The sequence below is a fragment of the Choloepus didactylus genome, chromosome 8 (genome assembly GCF_015220235.1).
Source record: "Choloepus didactylus isolate mChoDid1 chromosome 8, mChoDid1.pri, whole genome shotgun sequence".
NCBI classification, from domain to species: domain Eukaryota; kingdom Metazoa; phylum Chordata; class Mammalia; order Pilosa; family Megalonychidae; genus Choloepus; species Choloepus didactylus.
Genome location: NC_051314.1, coordinates 28,043,402 through 28,059,750, shown reverse-complemented (window position 1 = coordinate 28,059,750; position 16,349 = coordinate 28,043,402). Strand labels below are relative to the sequence as shown.

At 34.6% G+C, this 16,349-nt stretch overlaps 1 protein-coding gene across 2 annotated transcripts in view; it reads left to right on the top strand.

The window, feature by feature from the left end:
• The window catches only part of UTP20 (UTP20 small subunit processome component), a 116,845-nt gene that overhangs the window by 74,126 nt on the left and 26,370 nt on the right, over positions 1 to 16,349 (top strand). The window contains exons 30-41 of one of the 2 annotated variants that reach the window (XM_037846286.1): positions 1,577 to 1,803; positions 2,112 to 2,256; positions 3,392 to 3,479; positions 7,720 to 7,863; positions 8,060 to 8,110; positions 8,221 to 8,373; positions 9,574 to 9,729; positions 10,081 to 10,221; positions 10,667 to 10,804; positions 14,551 to 14,690; positions 14,979 to 15,061; positions 15,238 to 15,488. In XM_037846286.1, coding sequence (XP_037702214.1) covers positions 1,577 to 1,803; positions 2,112 to 2,256; positions 3,392 to 3,479; positions 7,720 to 7,863; positions 8,060 to 8,110; positions 8,221 to 8,373; positions 9,574 to 9,729; positions 10,081 to 10,221; positions 10,667 to 10,804; positions 14,551 to 14,690; positions 14,979 to 15,061; positions 15,238 to 15,488 — 1,717 coding nt within the window. Of the gene's footprint in view, positions 1 to 1,576; positions 1,804 to 2,111; positions 2,257 to 3,391; positions 3,480 to 7,719; positions 7,864 to 8,059; positions 8,111 to 8,220; positions 8,374 to 9,573; positions 9,730 to 10,080; positions 10,222 to 10,666; positions 10,805 to 14,550; positions 14,691 to 14,978; positions 15,062 to 15,216; positions 15,489 to 16,349 lie in introns of both variants that reach the window. The other variant, XM_037846285.1, reaches the window with a different exon arrangement.

Genomic DNA, 16,349 nt, shown 5'->3' with positions numbered 1-16,349 from the left:
CAGTGGAATAGAATTGAAAGTCCAAAAGATAACCCACACATCCATGGCCAGTTGATATTTGACAAGGGTAGGCAGTGGGGAAAAAATAGTCACTTTAACAAACCTTATTGGGAAAACTGGATATCCGCCTGCAAAAGAATGAAGTTGGGTCCCTATCTCACACCATATACAAAAATTAACTCAAAATGGATCAACAATAATGTTGTCTAAATAAAAGAGCTGAAATCATGAAACTCTTAGAAAATAGTATCAGGGCAAATCCTCCTGACCTTGGATTTGGCAATGGATTCTTAGATATGGCACCAAAAAATGTGCAACAAAAGAAACAGTAGATAAATTGAACTTCATCAAAATTAAAAGTTTTTGTGCATCAAAGGACATTATCAAGAAAGTGAAAAGACAACCTACCAAATGGAGGAAAATAGTTGCAAATCATATATCTGATAAAGCTTAATATCCAGAATATAGAAATAACTCTTAAAATTCAACAAAAAAAAGACAATCTAATTTTAAAATGGGCAAAGGATTCACGCTTTTTACCAGAGGATGTACAAATGGCAATAAGTATATGAAAAATGCTCAACACCATTAGTCGTTAAGAAACTTCTAATCACAACTAGTGTAGGGCACCATTTTACACCCACAAGGATGGCTATTATTGAAAAAATAAATAAATAGGAAACAGAAAATATCAGTTGTTGAAGAAAATGGAGGGAAATTGGAATCCTTGTGAGTTTTTGATAGGAATACAAAATGGTTCAGCCACTGTGAAGAGCAGTATGGTAATCCTCAAAAAGTTATAGAATTTCCATATTCCACTCCAAGGTATATATTTCAGAGAAATAAAAAACAGGGACTCTAATTGAAACTTGTACTCCAATGTTCATAGCAGCATTATTCACAACAGCCAAAGATGGAACAACTCATGTCCCTCAATAGATGAATGAATAACAAAATGTGGTATGTAAAAACCATGGAATATTATTCAGCCATAAGAAGGAATGAAGTTCTGAGACATGCTGTAACATGGATGCACCTTGAAAACAATATGCCAAGTGAAATAAGCAAGTTACATAAGGACAAATACTGTATGATTTTATATATATGAAGTATCTAGAAATAGCAAATCTCTATAGCGGAACATATATTAGAAGTTACCAAGGGACAGGGTGGAGTGAAGGGGAGTTGTTTGATGAGTATAGAATATTAATAAAAAATGAAAAATAAAGTAGGTAGCCTTTAACAGATCTCAGCTTTACCACTTTTTAGCTCTGTGGCTTTGGATAAGTCCCCATCTGTAATGTGGGGATAATGACAGTTCCTCATAGAGATGTTATAAGGATTAAATGGGAAATATACATAAATGCCTAAATAATGTTTGTAAGGTGCTTAGATTTATTATCCATCCAATTTTAGATAATGTTAATTTCCCTTTAAATAATTTCCTGTGACTTAATGTCCATAAACACACATACATATGTATTTGTTAAGCTCAGTGTAAAAATTCATGTGAGACATGTTTTTAGAAATAAATGTGTTGAGAAGTAAAATGATTATTTCAATGTTTTTCTTGCAGATATTTTCCTTTCTTGGCCAAACAGAAACCTGGGCACCCAGAATGTGATATCCTGACAAATGTTTTTGCAATTCTCTCAGCAAAGAATCTCTCTGAAGCCTCAGCCAGTATTGTGATGGATATAGCCGATGACCTTCTTAACCTTCCAGATTTTGAACCCACAGAATCTGTTTTAAGCTTGCCAGTAACTGGATGTGTATATACTGACATTGCAGAAAATGCATATGGTATGCATTCTGTACAAAGCAAATGATTCATAGACTTCTGAGGTAGCTGCTTATTTCTCAAAAGGAAAACACCAATAGAATTTTAACTCTTTTAATAGCTTCTATGCATACGTTTTCTTTTCTCTTTTCTTTTTAAAACTTAACTAGTGGTAATAGCTGTTTCAATTTTGAAGAAAATTATTTAATCTTTAGAGTTAAAATTTATTTACATTTTCATAGTAGTTGAGCACTTTATCTGTTATGACAATACTGTGTAATTATGCTTTACAAGTAGTTTATTAAAATCAAAACATTGATCACTATTTCAGAGTCCATCACGATAGGAGGAAGATTAATTCTACCTCATGTACCTGCAATTCTCCAGTACCTCAGCAAAACCACCATAAGTGCAGAAAAGGTGAAAAAGAAAAAGAATAGGGCACAAGTCAGCAAGGAACTTGGCATTCTTTCAAAGTAAGTAACATAGTACTTGAAAGATAAAGTCACCATGCATGGCTTAGTTTAAAATATTTGTATAATTTGTTTTTCAATTGTTTGAAAGTGTTTATAACAAAGTAAAAGGCTTTTCAGTATTTTGAATTCTCTCTACTTTTAAGTTAATGCAGAAGCATGTTTCTCTGCTGTAATAGTCATTAGAAACCTTTTATAGATTTGGTTTTTTTACCTTTGCATATTTTGTTCAACTAAAGTTTTCAGTTTTGTGAGATCACATAATTTTTTTAGTTTAACTGATAAAAATAATTTTAAAAATCAGGTTTGGTTTTTGAAGACTATATAGCAATAGATCCTATAGTATATAATAGTAATTTCTATAAAGGGCGATATTGTTAAACCATGTGAGTACAATAAGTGATCCTATCTTATACTTTAAATTGACTGTTAGGCTTAGTTGAAAATGTATTGTTTCTGCTACTTTCAGCAACAAGAAAATGATAATTAGAATCAGATATAGAATTAGAATTATCTAAATGATAATTAGAATCAGAATTAGAATTAGATATATTAGAATCTTCCCAGAAACATCTTTGCAATTTTTTTGTATTTTTTTTGAACTATGCAAAATGTGAAACCATGCTAAATGTACTCAACTTTCATTACAGACTATTTGGTAGTGAAAAAAGGATGAAGCACCAGAAAGACCAGGGTTTTCATGAAAGACTTACTCTAGCATTCACTTGCTATGTGACATCAATTTCTTGGAATCTCAATTTACTCTGAGCAAAATGGTGCTGATGATACCTACATTGCAGAGCTGTTGTGGGAATTAAATTGAAATACTGTACATAAAGCACTTAGGCAGTAGAAATTACTAATTGTCAGATTGTACCTTTGAAGTTCAGTACAGCTCACCTATACCCGGAGATATTGCAAAAGAAAGAATAATAGCAGCCATGGGTCTGATACTGGAGAGAAATAAGAGTAGGTATGGCTATATAATTGAGTTAAACTTTTTATACATGCACACATACTTAAATGCCACCTGTGTTTTAGAATGTTAATGCCTTCAGTCATTGATGTTTTTCTACAAGTTTAACTCCTTGGAGAAATACTCTTACCTTCCTTACAAATCTGTTTTTTCCTTCTCTAGGATCAGCAAGTTTATGAAAGACAAAGAGCAGAGCTCTCTGCTCATTACACTTCTCCTTCCTTTCCTCCACCGAAGCAATATTGCTCAGGTACAAATTCATTTACTTTCTGTCTTTGAAGTGGCAGTTTATCACTAGGCTTAAATGTGAACAATAATTTTACTGGTTAGATTCTGTATTGCATTTGTTTCAAAGAACATGAAAGATATTATATAGAAATATAAACTTGAAAATAAAGAAGAGGGGAGGATCTAAGATGGCGACATAGAGAGGAGTGGAAGCTAAGTAGTCCCTCTGCAACAATTAAAAAAACCCAAAAACAACTAGTGAATAATCCGGAATAACTGCAGGGGACAAACGTGACCGTCCATTCATCATACACTAACCTGAATTGGGAGGAATGCCCGAGGTCACAGCATAAAATCTGTAAGTAAAAACTGCGGATCCAAATCGAGAGACCCTTCCCCCACAGCCCGAGCTACAAAGCCTTGTGGTGCCAGAGAGCAGCTTTCTCCCAGCAAGCAAATATAGCTCAGCTGAGCTCCAACTGGGGTTTTAATCAGCGAGTGTGAACTGCTCACTACGAGGTACGAATCCCCAACAAGTAGACAGAGGCTTTGGGTGAGGACTGACCTTGGAGAGCCGGAGGGTCGCCTCAGACTAGCTCTGTTCCTTTTTCGACTCAGTGGAGAAAGCCTCAGCCATTTTCAGTTCCCAGTTCTGCGACCCAGACAAGGGTATAGCACAGGCAGAGAGAGACCACTGAAATGCTAATGACCTCCCTCTAAGGTGTCTATCTTCTCTAAGAGGAAAGGGGTGGGGCCCAGCTCTACTACCTGCCTTTCATTCAGAACTTACACCAGTCAAGAATTATGGGCTAATCTTTGCATCAGGCAGAGAGCACCCTTGCACGGCCCAGCAGCCCGTGGCTTCCCTTGAGGGACGACGTGCACTTGTGACATAGCACAGCCTTCCCTCAGCAGTGGTCCTGGAAGATCACAGCTGAGAAGGGGGGCCCGCTTGGAAAACCCAGGGATGCTACATCAATGCTGGTGGTTTGTGGGTCAGTGACAGAAAATCTGGGGCAAAACTGAAATGAAGGCTTAGACTCTTGCAACAGCCTTGAATCTCCAGAAACACCTGGGAGATTTGAATATTAAAGCTGCCCTGCCTCCCTGACCACCCAGACACATGCCCCATGTTCAGAGCGGACAGCTCCAACAACAAACCCAAACTGAGTTCACCAGCTGAACCCCACAAAAATAATTTCCCCACACACCACAGAGACAGAGTTGGGGAGAACTGACTTGAGGGGTATAGGTGACTCGCAGACACCATCTGCTGGTTAGTTGGAGAAAGTGTACACCGCCAACTTGTATTTCTGAAAAATTAGATTGGTATTTTCTTTTTACAACTTGAAAGAACCCTATCAAGCAAAGCAAATGCCAAGAGACCAAAAACAACAGGAAATCTTAATGCATATGATAAAACCAGACAAAATGGAGAACCCGATCCCAAACACCCAAATGAAAATATCAGAAGAGACACAGTATTTGGCACAATTAATCAAACAATTACAATCAAGGAACGAAAACATGGCACAGGATATAAAAGACATGAAGAATACCATGGAACAGGATAAAAGGGACATAAAGAAGACCCTAGAAGAGCATAAAGAAGAAATTGCAAGATTAAATTAAAAAAATAGAAGATCTTATGGAAATAAAAGAAATTGTTGGCCAAATTAAAAAGACTCTGGATACTCATAATACAAGATTAGAGGAAGTGGAACAATGACTCAGTGTCCTAGAGGTCCACAGAACAGAAAATGAAAGAACAAAAGAAGAATGGAGAAAAAAATTGAAAAAATCGAAAAGGATCTCAGGGATATGATAGGTAAAATAAAATGTCCAAATGTAAGACTTATTGGTGTCCCAGAAGGGGAAGAGAAGGGTAAAGGTCTAGAAAGCGTATTCAAAGAAATTGTTGGGGAAAGCTTCCCAAACCTTCTACACAATATAAATACACAAAGCATAAATGCCCAGCGAACTCCAAATAGAATAAATCCAAATAAACCCACTCCAAGACATATTCTGATCAGACTGTCAAATACTGAAGAGAAGGAGCAAGTTCTGAAAGCAGCAAGAGAAAAGCAATTTACCACATACAAAGGAAACAACGTAAGACTAAGTTGTGACTACTCAGCGGCCACCATGGAGGCGAGAAGGCAGTGGCATGACGTATTTAAAATTCTGAGAGAGAAAAATTTCCAACCAAGAATACTTTATCCAGCAAAACTCTCCTTCAAATTTGAGGGAGAGCTTAAATTTTTCACACACAAACAAATGCTGAGAGACTTTGCCAGTAAAAGACCTGCCCTACTTCAGATACTAAAGGAGCCCTACCAACAGAGAAACATAGAAAGGAGAAAGAGATGTAGAGAATTTTAACATATATAGAACATTACATCCCAAATCACCAGGACACTCATTTTTCTCTAGTGATCATGGATCTTTCTCCAGAATGGACCATATGCTGGGACATAAAACAAGCCTCAATTAAAAAAAAAAAAAAAAAAAAAAAACCAATTGAACATATTCAAAGCACAATCTCTGACCACAATGGAATACAAATAGAAGTCAATAATTTTTGAATTGTAACTCCACTATTTACTTCCTACATGATATAAAATACACAAACTCTAATGACAAATCAGTGGTTTTGAACTCAATGTAAAATATGTAATTTTTGACAAGAACTAGATAAAGGTGGGAGAATGGAGGAGTATAAGTACATAGTTTATGTGTTCTATTGAAATTAAGTTGGTATCAAAGAAAAACAAGATTGGTATGGATTTAAAAGTTTAATTTTAAGCCCCACAGTAAACACAAAGAAATTATCAGAGAATATGACCATAGAGATGAAAAGTAGAGTATGGGTTAAGAGAAATGGGGGAAGGGGCAATGGGGAGTTAAGAAATGAGCGTAGGCTTGCTGTTTGAGGTGAAGGGAAATTTCTAGTAATGGATGGTGGGAAGGTGATAGCATTACAACATTCTAAATGTGATTAATCCCACTAATGGAAGGCTAGGGAGGGAGTGGAATGGGAAGATTTAGGCTGTATATATATGTTTCCACAATTGAGGAAAAAAAAAAAAAGACAGTCTAAATAGATGACAATTGAATGCCAAGGATGATGCTGGATGGGATCTGAGGATGGAGGACAGGAGGCTCAAAGGGACACAGCTGAGACATAAGGAAAAGGAAATATAGAATGTAAGCTTTGTGTCATTGTTGAATCTCTTGTACTTCTTAGCTGCGCTTAATGGGATTGCGTAAAAGAATGTTCTTGTTCATGGGAATTGTATATGTGAATTATAGTGTTTGTTCAAGGATGTGTGCAGCTAGCTCTCATATGTTTAGAAGACAGAGCAATAGATGATGGATGATAGATAGGGAGAGAGGGAGGGAGGGAAGGAAAGAAATAGCAGTGTAACAACATGTTAAAGTTAATGGATCGGGATATCGGGGTAGGGGGATCAGGGAATGCTGGAGTTCTGTGTATGGGGTTTGTATTGTTTTTGCAACTGTTCCTATAACTTTGAATTTATTTCAAAATAAAATTAAAAAAAAAAGAAACAACCAAAAAAAAAAAAGAAAAGAAAAGAGAAACTTAGAACATAAATAAAGGGAGGCAAAGTTAGATTTTTGCATCCTGATCCTCTGTATTAAAAAAATGTACAGCTCCTCTTTTTCTTTCTTTAGCTTCTAACCCATTTCACGGTTTTGTTTGTTTTCTCCAACTTTGATCAATAGCAAATCTGGAAACCAGGAAGTACATGTGTAATCTTAAAATGTTGATTACAGTGACAAAACTTGTATGAAAAGTCAGACTGTTTTGATATTTAGACATAGCTAAGAAGAGTTTCTGATATGATTTTCAAACCTGTTTTAGTCCTCCAGTAGCTCAGGCGCATTTATATCACATAGCAGTTCAGTTTAAAAGACCACAAATCGGAAGACAACCAGATGTGTATAGTTTTCTTCACCAAGCTCATTTTGACAACTCTTTTTCTATTAGCAATAGAATAAATTGTCTCCAAAACGTTTATATTCTCTATTAGAATTAAAGAAACTAATATAGACGTTAGAGTGGGTTTTATGTTAATTTAAAATGCTAAATGCTTTTAAAGGACTATGGAATAATTTTGCAAATTAGCGCTCTTCCTATCCGTAATTAATTGTTTTTGATCCTGGAATACATTAAAGTGTAAGTTAACTAGTTTTATAAATTACTGAAATATGATTTTTTCTTGATTTTTCTTCTTAAGGATACAGAGGTTGATATTCTGGTGACAATACAAAATTTGTTAAAACATTGCGTGGACCCTACAAGCTTCCTGAAACCTCTAGCAAAACTGTTCTCAGTCATTAAGAACAAGTTGTCGAGACAATTGCTTTGTACAGTTTTCCAGGTCTGTAATATTCATTTTGGCCCCAAATCACCTTTTTCCTTAGGAGATAACTGTAACATGTAAAGTATATGACTAGCTTTCTTGGTGCCAAGATAGTATTTCTATATGAATTTGTGTGGGGCCAGGGAATTGATATGAGGAAGTCACAAAAGTTTAGGTTTATTCACTAATAACATTGTGTTTTCTTTCCTTTTAGAGTCTTTCTAATTTTGAGAGTAAATTGAAATATATTACTGATATTGTCAAGGTAAGAAAGACTTTTTTTTTCTCTTTTACTTCAAAAGTATTTTTGTTCATTTTTGATTATTTAAGATTTATATGCCTTAATTTTTATGGTTTCAATGATACTTCTCGTAGCTTAACGCCTTTGATCAAAGACATCTTGATGATATCAACTTTGATGTTCGCTTCTCAACATTCCAAACCATTACCTCCTATATTAAAGAAATGCAAACCGTGGATTTTAATTACCTAATTCCAGTTATGCATAATTGTTTCTATAACCTGGAGGTAGGTCTCTATAGCAAAAACTATGAATTGTTTTTTATTGTTTTGATGATATAACTTCACAACTTAATTTCTCCAAAGGTGTTTTTCTGTTTTGTTTTGTTTTTTTACAGTGAGTGCAAGGGTTTTTAATATAAGGTTTCTTTTAGTTGCAGTTTTTGATTGGCAAAGAACATATTGTTATCCTCATGATTCAAAAGACAAATATTTCAAATAATATATGTGGAAGCAGTTTTAGCAATTAAAATTTATGTGTTAAATTAAATAAATCCATAGAAATTAGTGGTTGTCAGGGGCTGGGATAAGCAGGAAATGAGGAGTGACTTCTGATGGGCACAGGGGTTCTTTCTGGGATGATGAAAATGTTCTGGAATTAGATAGTGGTGATGATTGCACAACCTTACGAATATACTAACAACCACTGAATTGTACGCTATAAAGAGGTGATTTTCATTATACAAATTATATCTCAATTTTAAAAAGTTATGTAGCCATAAAGTATTGTTTGAAAATTTGCCCTTTTATTGTAGATATGGTAGAAATAAAAGGAGTTTAGACTATATTAAGTGTCAGGTTACTGAATTGAAAAATAAAACCCTTGATTATAGTTAACCATGTAGTAGCATCAGTAATTTCTTTGTGGTGTTTTATAGTTATTTATCTAATGTTAAGGATTCTGTAATATGAAAACATGCCCTCTACCCCAGCTTGGGGGTCATTTCTTCATACATCCTGTCAAATTTTAGCATAAGGAATTCCATGTAGTTGGCGGAGTTAGGAATACCATCACTGTGCTCATCACTACCTATCTTCCTCAAACTGAGAACTCAGGCAACTAACCAGAATTATGCAAGCCAAGTGTTGGCCATTTTCATTGATGACCTGAAATTGAATATTGAAAACTGGCTTTAGTGAACCTTTTATTCTGCCTGATTTAGGAAGTAAAACTAAAAGTACATTTCATAGTACTTTCTGAAATTAGTGATACTTCTCAGTAAATGTGAGTTTTTGCTCATTTATAATATTTCTCACAAGTCTACATATGGTTCTTTCTGAGGTATGAAGTACTTGTAGGGACATTTCTTAATAGGGATTTTTGTGCAGAATATGGGCAAATTTTTATAAATACTCTTTCCTTGGGAAATAATGTTCCATATTATAGTTATTACATGGAATAATTAATTTGTTTTCCCCTATTTCCAGTTAGGGGACATGTCTTTAAGTGATAATGCCAGCATATGTTTGATGAGTCTAATCAAAAGGCTGGCTGCCCTGAGCGTCACAGAGAAAGAATATAGAGAAATCATTCACCGTTCACTTCTGGAGAAATTGAGAAAAGGGTTGAAGAGCCAGACAGAGGTAATTGGATTTGCAACTGTAGCTTTGTCTTTAAAGTGCTATCTTGCACTTTGTTTTTTCCTTTTTCTTTTTTTTCCCCCCCACTTCTATTGTTTTATAAAAAAGCAGTCAGGTTTAGTGTATTTAGTTAAAATACTTGATTGTGAAAGTATTAACCAAACTTTTAAAGGAGAATGGCAACAAGCACAATTACTTTTCAATTTATATAACTGTTATTTGTATTATTTTTACACTGGGAATGTTTTACCTTTTTAAAAAAATAAAATGACCTTTTTTTGTCTTTGTATTATCGAGGAAGCAAATTTATGATTCTTTTAAAATAAAGTTTTTTTCTCAACTTGCTCTTTGCAGAGTATTCAACAGGATTATACAACACTGCTTTCCTGTTTAATTCAAACCTTCCCAAATCAACCAGAATTTAAAGACCTGGTACAGCTTACTGATTACCATGATCCAGAAATGGACTTCTTTGAGAACATGAAGCACATTCAGGTAAAAGACAGTTCTCCGTTCCTCTTCCCTACATTGTGGGCATTTCAAGCAATTCAGCCTTATTTAAAAGAACTTATTTTAGCTTTCCAGAAAGTTTTAAGCTTCCCATAATCTGTCATCAGTTAAATTTGCATATAAACTGACTCACTTCCTGGGGTATGATTTCTTTGGTGGTTCACAAGCCACAGTTAATAATAGTATCACATTTCTCTGCCTTTTCTTAAGAAGTTTGAATGATTTAGAGTCCATCATTAAACAAATGCTATGGATTACGTCTGTGGAAGCAAATCAAAGTACAGTTGTTTGCTCATGTAACACATGGACTATTATTTCACTTCTCTAATACTTTCATGGAAAAAGAACATAATAGTGAAATGGAGATGGTTGTAGGAAAGATTTTTCAGTAACTAATTCATATTTTATCTTAATTTTATCTTACTGATAGATCCACAGAAGAGCACGAGCCTTGAAGAAACTTGCAAAACAGCTAATGGAAGGCAAAATTGTGTTGTCTTCTAAATCTCTTCAGAATTACATTATGCCTTATGCCATGACTCCAATTTTTGATGAGAAAATGCTCAAGGTAGGGCATTAAATCTCAAAACTAATAAACTTAATACTTCTATTACATACTTTTCCACAATATAAATGAGTTGTCACCATAATTAGAGACTTAGAATAGTTCTGCAGCTCTTAGAACTGTGCCTGGCACATAGTAATGCAGTATGAGTGGTCAATGATGTTTATAAATGCTGTGTTTATCATGTATATTGTCACTATTGTTAACTCAAAAAGGCCAACCATAAAATGCTTCCACTCCTGGAAATTATCACAGATGTCATTCTTTTCTTTTTATGTCATAGAACTTAATTCTGGTAAATTCTGCCAATCATAGTCATTGTTTTCCCAAATGGCTCATAAGAAATGAAATTAAATAAAACAGTAACTACCTTTTCTTGAGCACTGTACAAGGTAACTAATGCTATTCTAAGTACATTATACATGTAATCTTGCTTCAACCATATAAACAGTTCAACTCTATATGATAGAGACTGGTCTTACCATTATCTTACCAGAGAGTAAACTGAGAATAAGTGAGATTATATAACTTTTCAAAGATACACACAGAACTGATATTTTAACTCAGTACTTTCTTAACCATTATACTACATAGTGCCTAGAGCAGTGTCTGGCACATGGTAAAGATTTAAAAAAAAAAAAAGAAGTTCCCTTAAACTCCATTTTAAAAAGCCAGTATATGCAACCATTGATGACAATGAAATAAGAAACAAGCATAGATGGACAAATAACTTCTTGGCTTTGATTGGTATTAGCAGGTATGTCTTTTTCCAGCTTTTTACTTTTGACCTTTTGTGACTTGACATTTAAAATTGGATCTTGTTTTTACCTCATCTGGCAACCTTTGCCTTTTAATTGAGTGTTTATGTCCTTTGTTGGCTTATTAGCTATCATTGTGCTATTTTTGTTTTACATTTTGCCACTACATTGATTTAAAATTCCATGGTATCTTGTTATTTTTGCTTTAAACAGTCGCTTATCTTTTAAAGGGATCTTCATAAATAAGAAAAAACCTTTTTTATATTTGCTCACACATATACAATTTGTGGTGCTCTTCAACCATTTATGTAGATCCAGATATCCATTTGTATCATTTTTCCTTCTGATAGAAGGACTTCCTTTAAATTTCATGTAGTACAGGTTTACTACTCATGAATTCTTTAAGCTTTTCTTTGTCTTTTCTTGTCTACAATTTTGAAAGATAGGACTGCTGGGTATAAAATTCTAGGTTGGTGATTTTTTTTCTCTCAAGTATTTTAAAGAAGCTGCTTCACTGTCTTTTAGCTTATATTGTTTCCAATGAACAGTCATTCTTATCTCTTTTTTCTCTTCGGAATGTAATGTGCCTTTTTTTCCTAGCTCCCTTTAATATTTTATCTTTATCACTGGTTTTAAGCAGTTTGATTATGATGTGCCTTAATGTCATTTCCTTTGTGTTTCTTGTGCTTGGGGTTTGTTGAAATTCTTGGATCTGTAGTGTTATAGTTTTTGTCACACTTGAAGATTTTTGGCTATTATTTCTTCAAATGTATGTTTTAATACATTTTTTTATTGTGAACTTTAACATATATACTTAACAGTGATAACTTTCAAAGTATGATATAACAAGTAGAGAGAGAATTTCAAAGAATGTTATGGTTACAGTCCACAACTTCAGTTATTTCCATTATTGTAAAATATAACATATATATAGAAAGGTGTTGACTTTCAAAGTACAGCTTAACAAACAGTTATATAGGTAATTTCAAAAAATGTTATGGGCTGCAGTTCCACAGTTTCAGTTCTTTCCTTATTGTGAAATATAGGATATATACAGAAAGGTGCTAACTTACAAAGCACAATTCCACGAGTAGCTATAGAGCAAATTTCAAAGAATGTTGTAGATTACTGCTCCACCATTTCAGTTATTTCCTTCTAGCTATTCTAATACCCTAGCATCTAAAAATATAAATATATATATATATATGTTTATATAAAGTTTCAGTATTCTCAATCCTTTATTAAATCCTATATTGTCATTGCTACCTCTTCCTCTTGTTTAATCACTTTCCAGCTAGATATCCCAAATGGCCACAGTATGCCATGCCCTTACCAACAGTAGTTACAAAATACCTGGGTTGCTATTTGAGATTCTATAAAAGATTATCTCACTAAGTTTTATCTCTCAGAAACTTAAATTCACCAGAGCATTCCTATGCCAGACAGGCCCAGAGGCAACAGCTTCTTTAAGAACAACAATCAGATGCAGCCACCTTCCCCATAGTGTTGACACCCCCGTTCAATATGAACACATGTATTTTTGAGTCCTCTCCTCGTGTTTGGAGGCTCATGTATTTTGGGCTACTTGAAATTGTCCCGTAACTCATTGGAGCTCAAAGTTTGTTTGTTTGTTTTTTCTGGGTTTTATTTTACTTCATTAGTTTCTATTGCCATAGTTTCAAATTCATTAATGTTTTCTTCTTCAGTGTCTAATTTTCCATTGTTCCCATCCAATGTATTTTCTCTTTCAGATATTTTCATCTCTAGAAGTTGATTTGGGTCTAGTTATATCAATTATTTTATGTCTTTGTCTACGAACTATCTACCATGTCATTTCTGGGTCTGTTTCTGTTGATTCCTGTTTCTTCTTCTTCACATGCCTAGTAATTTTTGGTTAGATGCTAGACATTTTGAATTTTACTTTTTTGGGATCTGGACCTTCTTGTATTTCTTTAAATATTCCTGAGAGTTATTGTCAGATACAGTTTAGTGCTTGTAAATAGTCGGGGATCTTTCTGAGGCTGGCTTTAAAATGTGTTAGTCAGGTACAGAGCAGCCTTTAGTTTAGGTCTAATTTGACCCTACCACTGAGGCACTATCTTTCTGAATGCCTTGAATAACCAATTTCTCAAGTATTATGAGGCTTTTCAGTTTGGCTGTTAGGAACATGAACCATTCACAGCACTGTATATTCTTTGATGATTGTTCCACCTTTTCTTTTTTGGTGGTTCTCTCCCTATCCCTTCCTTACTCACATATGCCTGTTAGTATTTAGCGAAGACTCAAGGGAGACTCTACAGCTCTCTTCTCTCTGGTACTTTGCCTTATGGACTTTAGCTGCCATGACTTCCCCACATTTTCAACTCTGTCTCCCCAGCTTATAGAGAACACTGGGCTCTTTTTGGGTTTCCCTTTTTTGTGTATGACCTGACAGTTCTCACCAGACAATAAGCTGGGGTCATTATAAGGCTAGTCTCATGTGTTACCATTCTCTCAGAGATCACTATCCTACATTGCTTGATGTCAGAAGTCTGAAAATGATTCTTTCGTATATTTTGTCAAGTTTTCTAGTTGTTTAAGGTATGAGGGTAAATCTAGTCCCTGTTCTCCATCATGGTCTGAAAGAGAAGTCTCCAAGACAGTGTACTTTTGGGTGCTGAACAGCATATTCTCTAGTTAACTTGGTGTTTATCAACTTTTACACATTGTATTTACTTCATTCATTGTCTGTAGTCTTAAAATGGTATGCATTAGAGAGGTAGAAAAGAGTCTAAAATATCTTAATATCCTTTGGTTAAAAGAAGGTGTCCATCCTTGAACTGACTGCATCTTTTCCTAGAGTTAGGGGAGAAATGGAGTATAATTTGGGCATTCTTTCCTTTCTATAATTGCTGAATCCCTTACTCTCTAAGGTTTCTAATAATCTGAGCTAGCCTTCCATTTTATTAACAAATACTTCTTCTACATTAATGCTCTTGATTTGTTTCACAGCATGAAAATATAAGCATTGCTGCCACGGAGGTTATTGGTGCTGTTTGCAAACATCTCTCTTGGTCAGCATATATATATTACTTGAAACATTTCATTCATGTGTTACAGACAGGACAGATCAATCAAAAGTTGGGTGTCAGGTATGGTCAGACTTCTTATATATTTGTCATCTTTTGTTGTTAAAATGTCATTTTTAAATTATTTCTAAATTTGTTTTTGTGTAATCTCAATTTACTTTTACCTAGTACTAATGAGGTTATGCTAATGCTTGTTAAAGTCAAAATATCTAAAACTGGTAAAAATAATTTTAATGTTTATAAGTCTTTAAATTCCTTCTTTGAATGATACTCTGTCCTTTTAATAGTGAAATGGTATTAATACTAATAATCAAATGAACATTTCTGTGTGCTTTTTTTTTTTTTTAATAGTTTGCTAGTAACAGTGTTAGAAGCATTCCACTTTGACCACAAAACTCTTGAAGAACAAATGGGAAAAATTCAGAATGAAGAAAGTAAGTTTTTAAAACTTTCTTAAACTAGGTTTCCATTCTTTTCTTGGGTAACTAATGAACATGAATTAAAGGTCACACTTACAGCACTTACATAACCTGATGTTGGCAGAAGAGACTACTTACCACAGCTGTTTTGTTTCCTTATTTGATTTAAGGTGACTTTTGTTGTTTACTAGACATAGACACAATAGAAGTGATCGAGCTACCAGAGCATGAAGCTGTGGAATTAGAGCATATAGATGAAGAGAAGGGAAACCCTGATGCAGCTGATTCTGAAGAAACACCAGCTAAGGAATCAGAGTATATCACAAAGTCCGTCTCTTTCCTTCCTCGGAATAAGGAAGAATTGGAGAGAACAATTAAAAATATCCAAGGAACCATAACTGGGGATATCCTACCCAGGCTACATAAATGCCTTGCATCTACGGTAATCATTTTGTGGGGCCCAGGGGGGAGTCTGTGTGAACTCAGGTGTTGGCAGGACCCTGTCTGATTGAGCTCTTAGCTGTTGTTGATTGACTTCAGCTTTTGGATGTCGTGTTACTTCACATCATACCTCCCTTTTCTTACCTTATCAACCTCAGGCTCATCTCTTGCTGCAGCTTCTTTGTTATGATTTTGATGTGGATATATGGTTTTCTGTCTCTACAGTAGATATTAAGATGACTCACATTTGCAAAAAAGGGCATTAAAAATTAGATTATCTTTCCCTTTTCTACTTGACCACTTCTTTACTCTTCAAAATTCATCTTTCCCCTAGTTAACAGAGATAATGTTTTAGCAATGCATTTTCAAGAAGCCAGAGCCTTTTCTTTTCCCTGTGAGACATGGGTTGGCAAACCATAGCCCATGAGCTGACTCTACCCTGCAGCTTGATTTTGTAAATAAAGTGTTAGTGGAACACAGCCACACCTGTTTGTATACTGTCTAAGATGCTTTTGTGCTACAAGGGGAGAATTGAGTAATTGCAACATGGTCATTAAGGTTCACAAAGCCAAAAATATTTCCTCTCTGGCCCTTTGCAAAAAAAGTTTGCCAACCCCTGGTGAAAATATTGACTTGGTCATTTTGTATGTTTGTAAATAAATCTTCTTTTTTGAGGTACTGTATTTCTTTTGTACCAACCAGAAGATACCACTGCACTTTGGGGCAAAGTGCATTATCACTCAAACATGTAAGTCCCAAATTGATGCACATTTTAGGTGATTTTTTTTTTTCCTAATTTAATAGCATTCTTACCCAAACCAGTGTAAACTGGCTTCATTTTTCTGTCTGTTCCTTTTAAAAG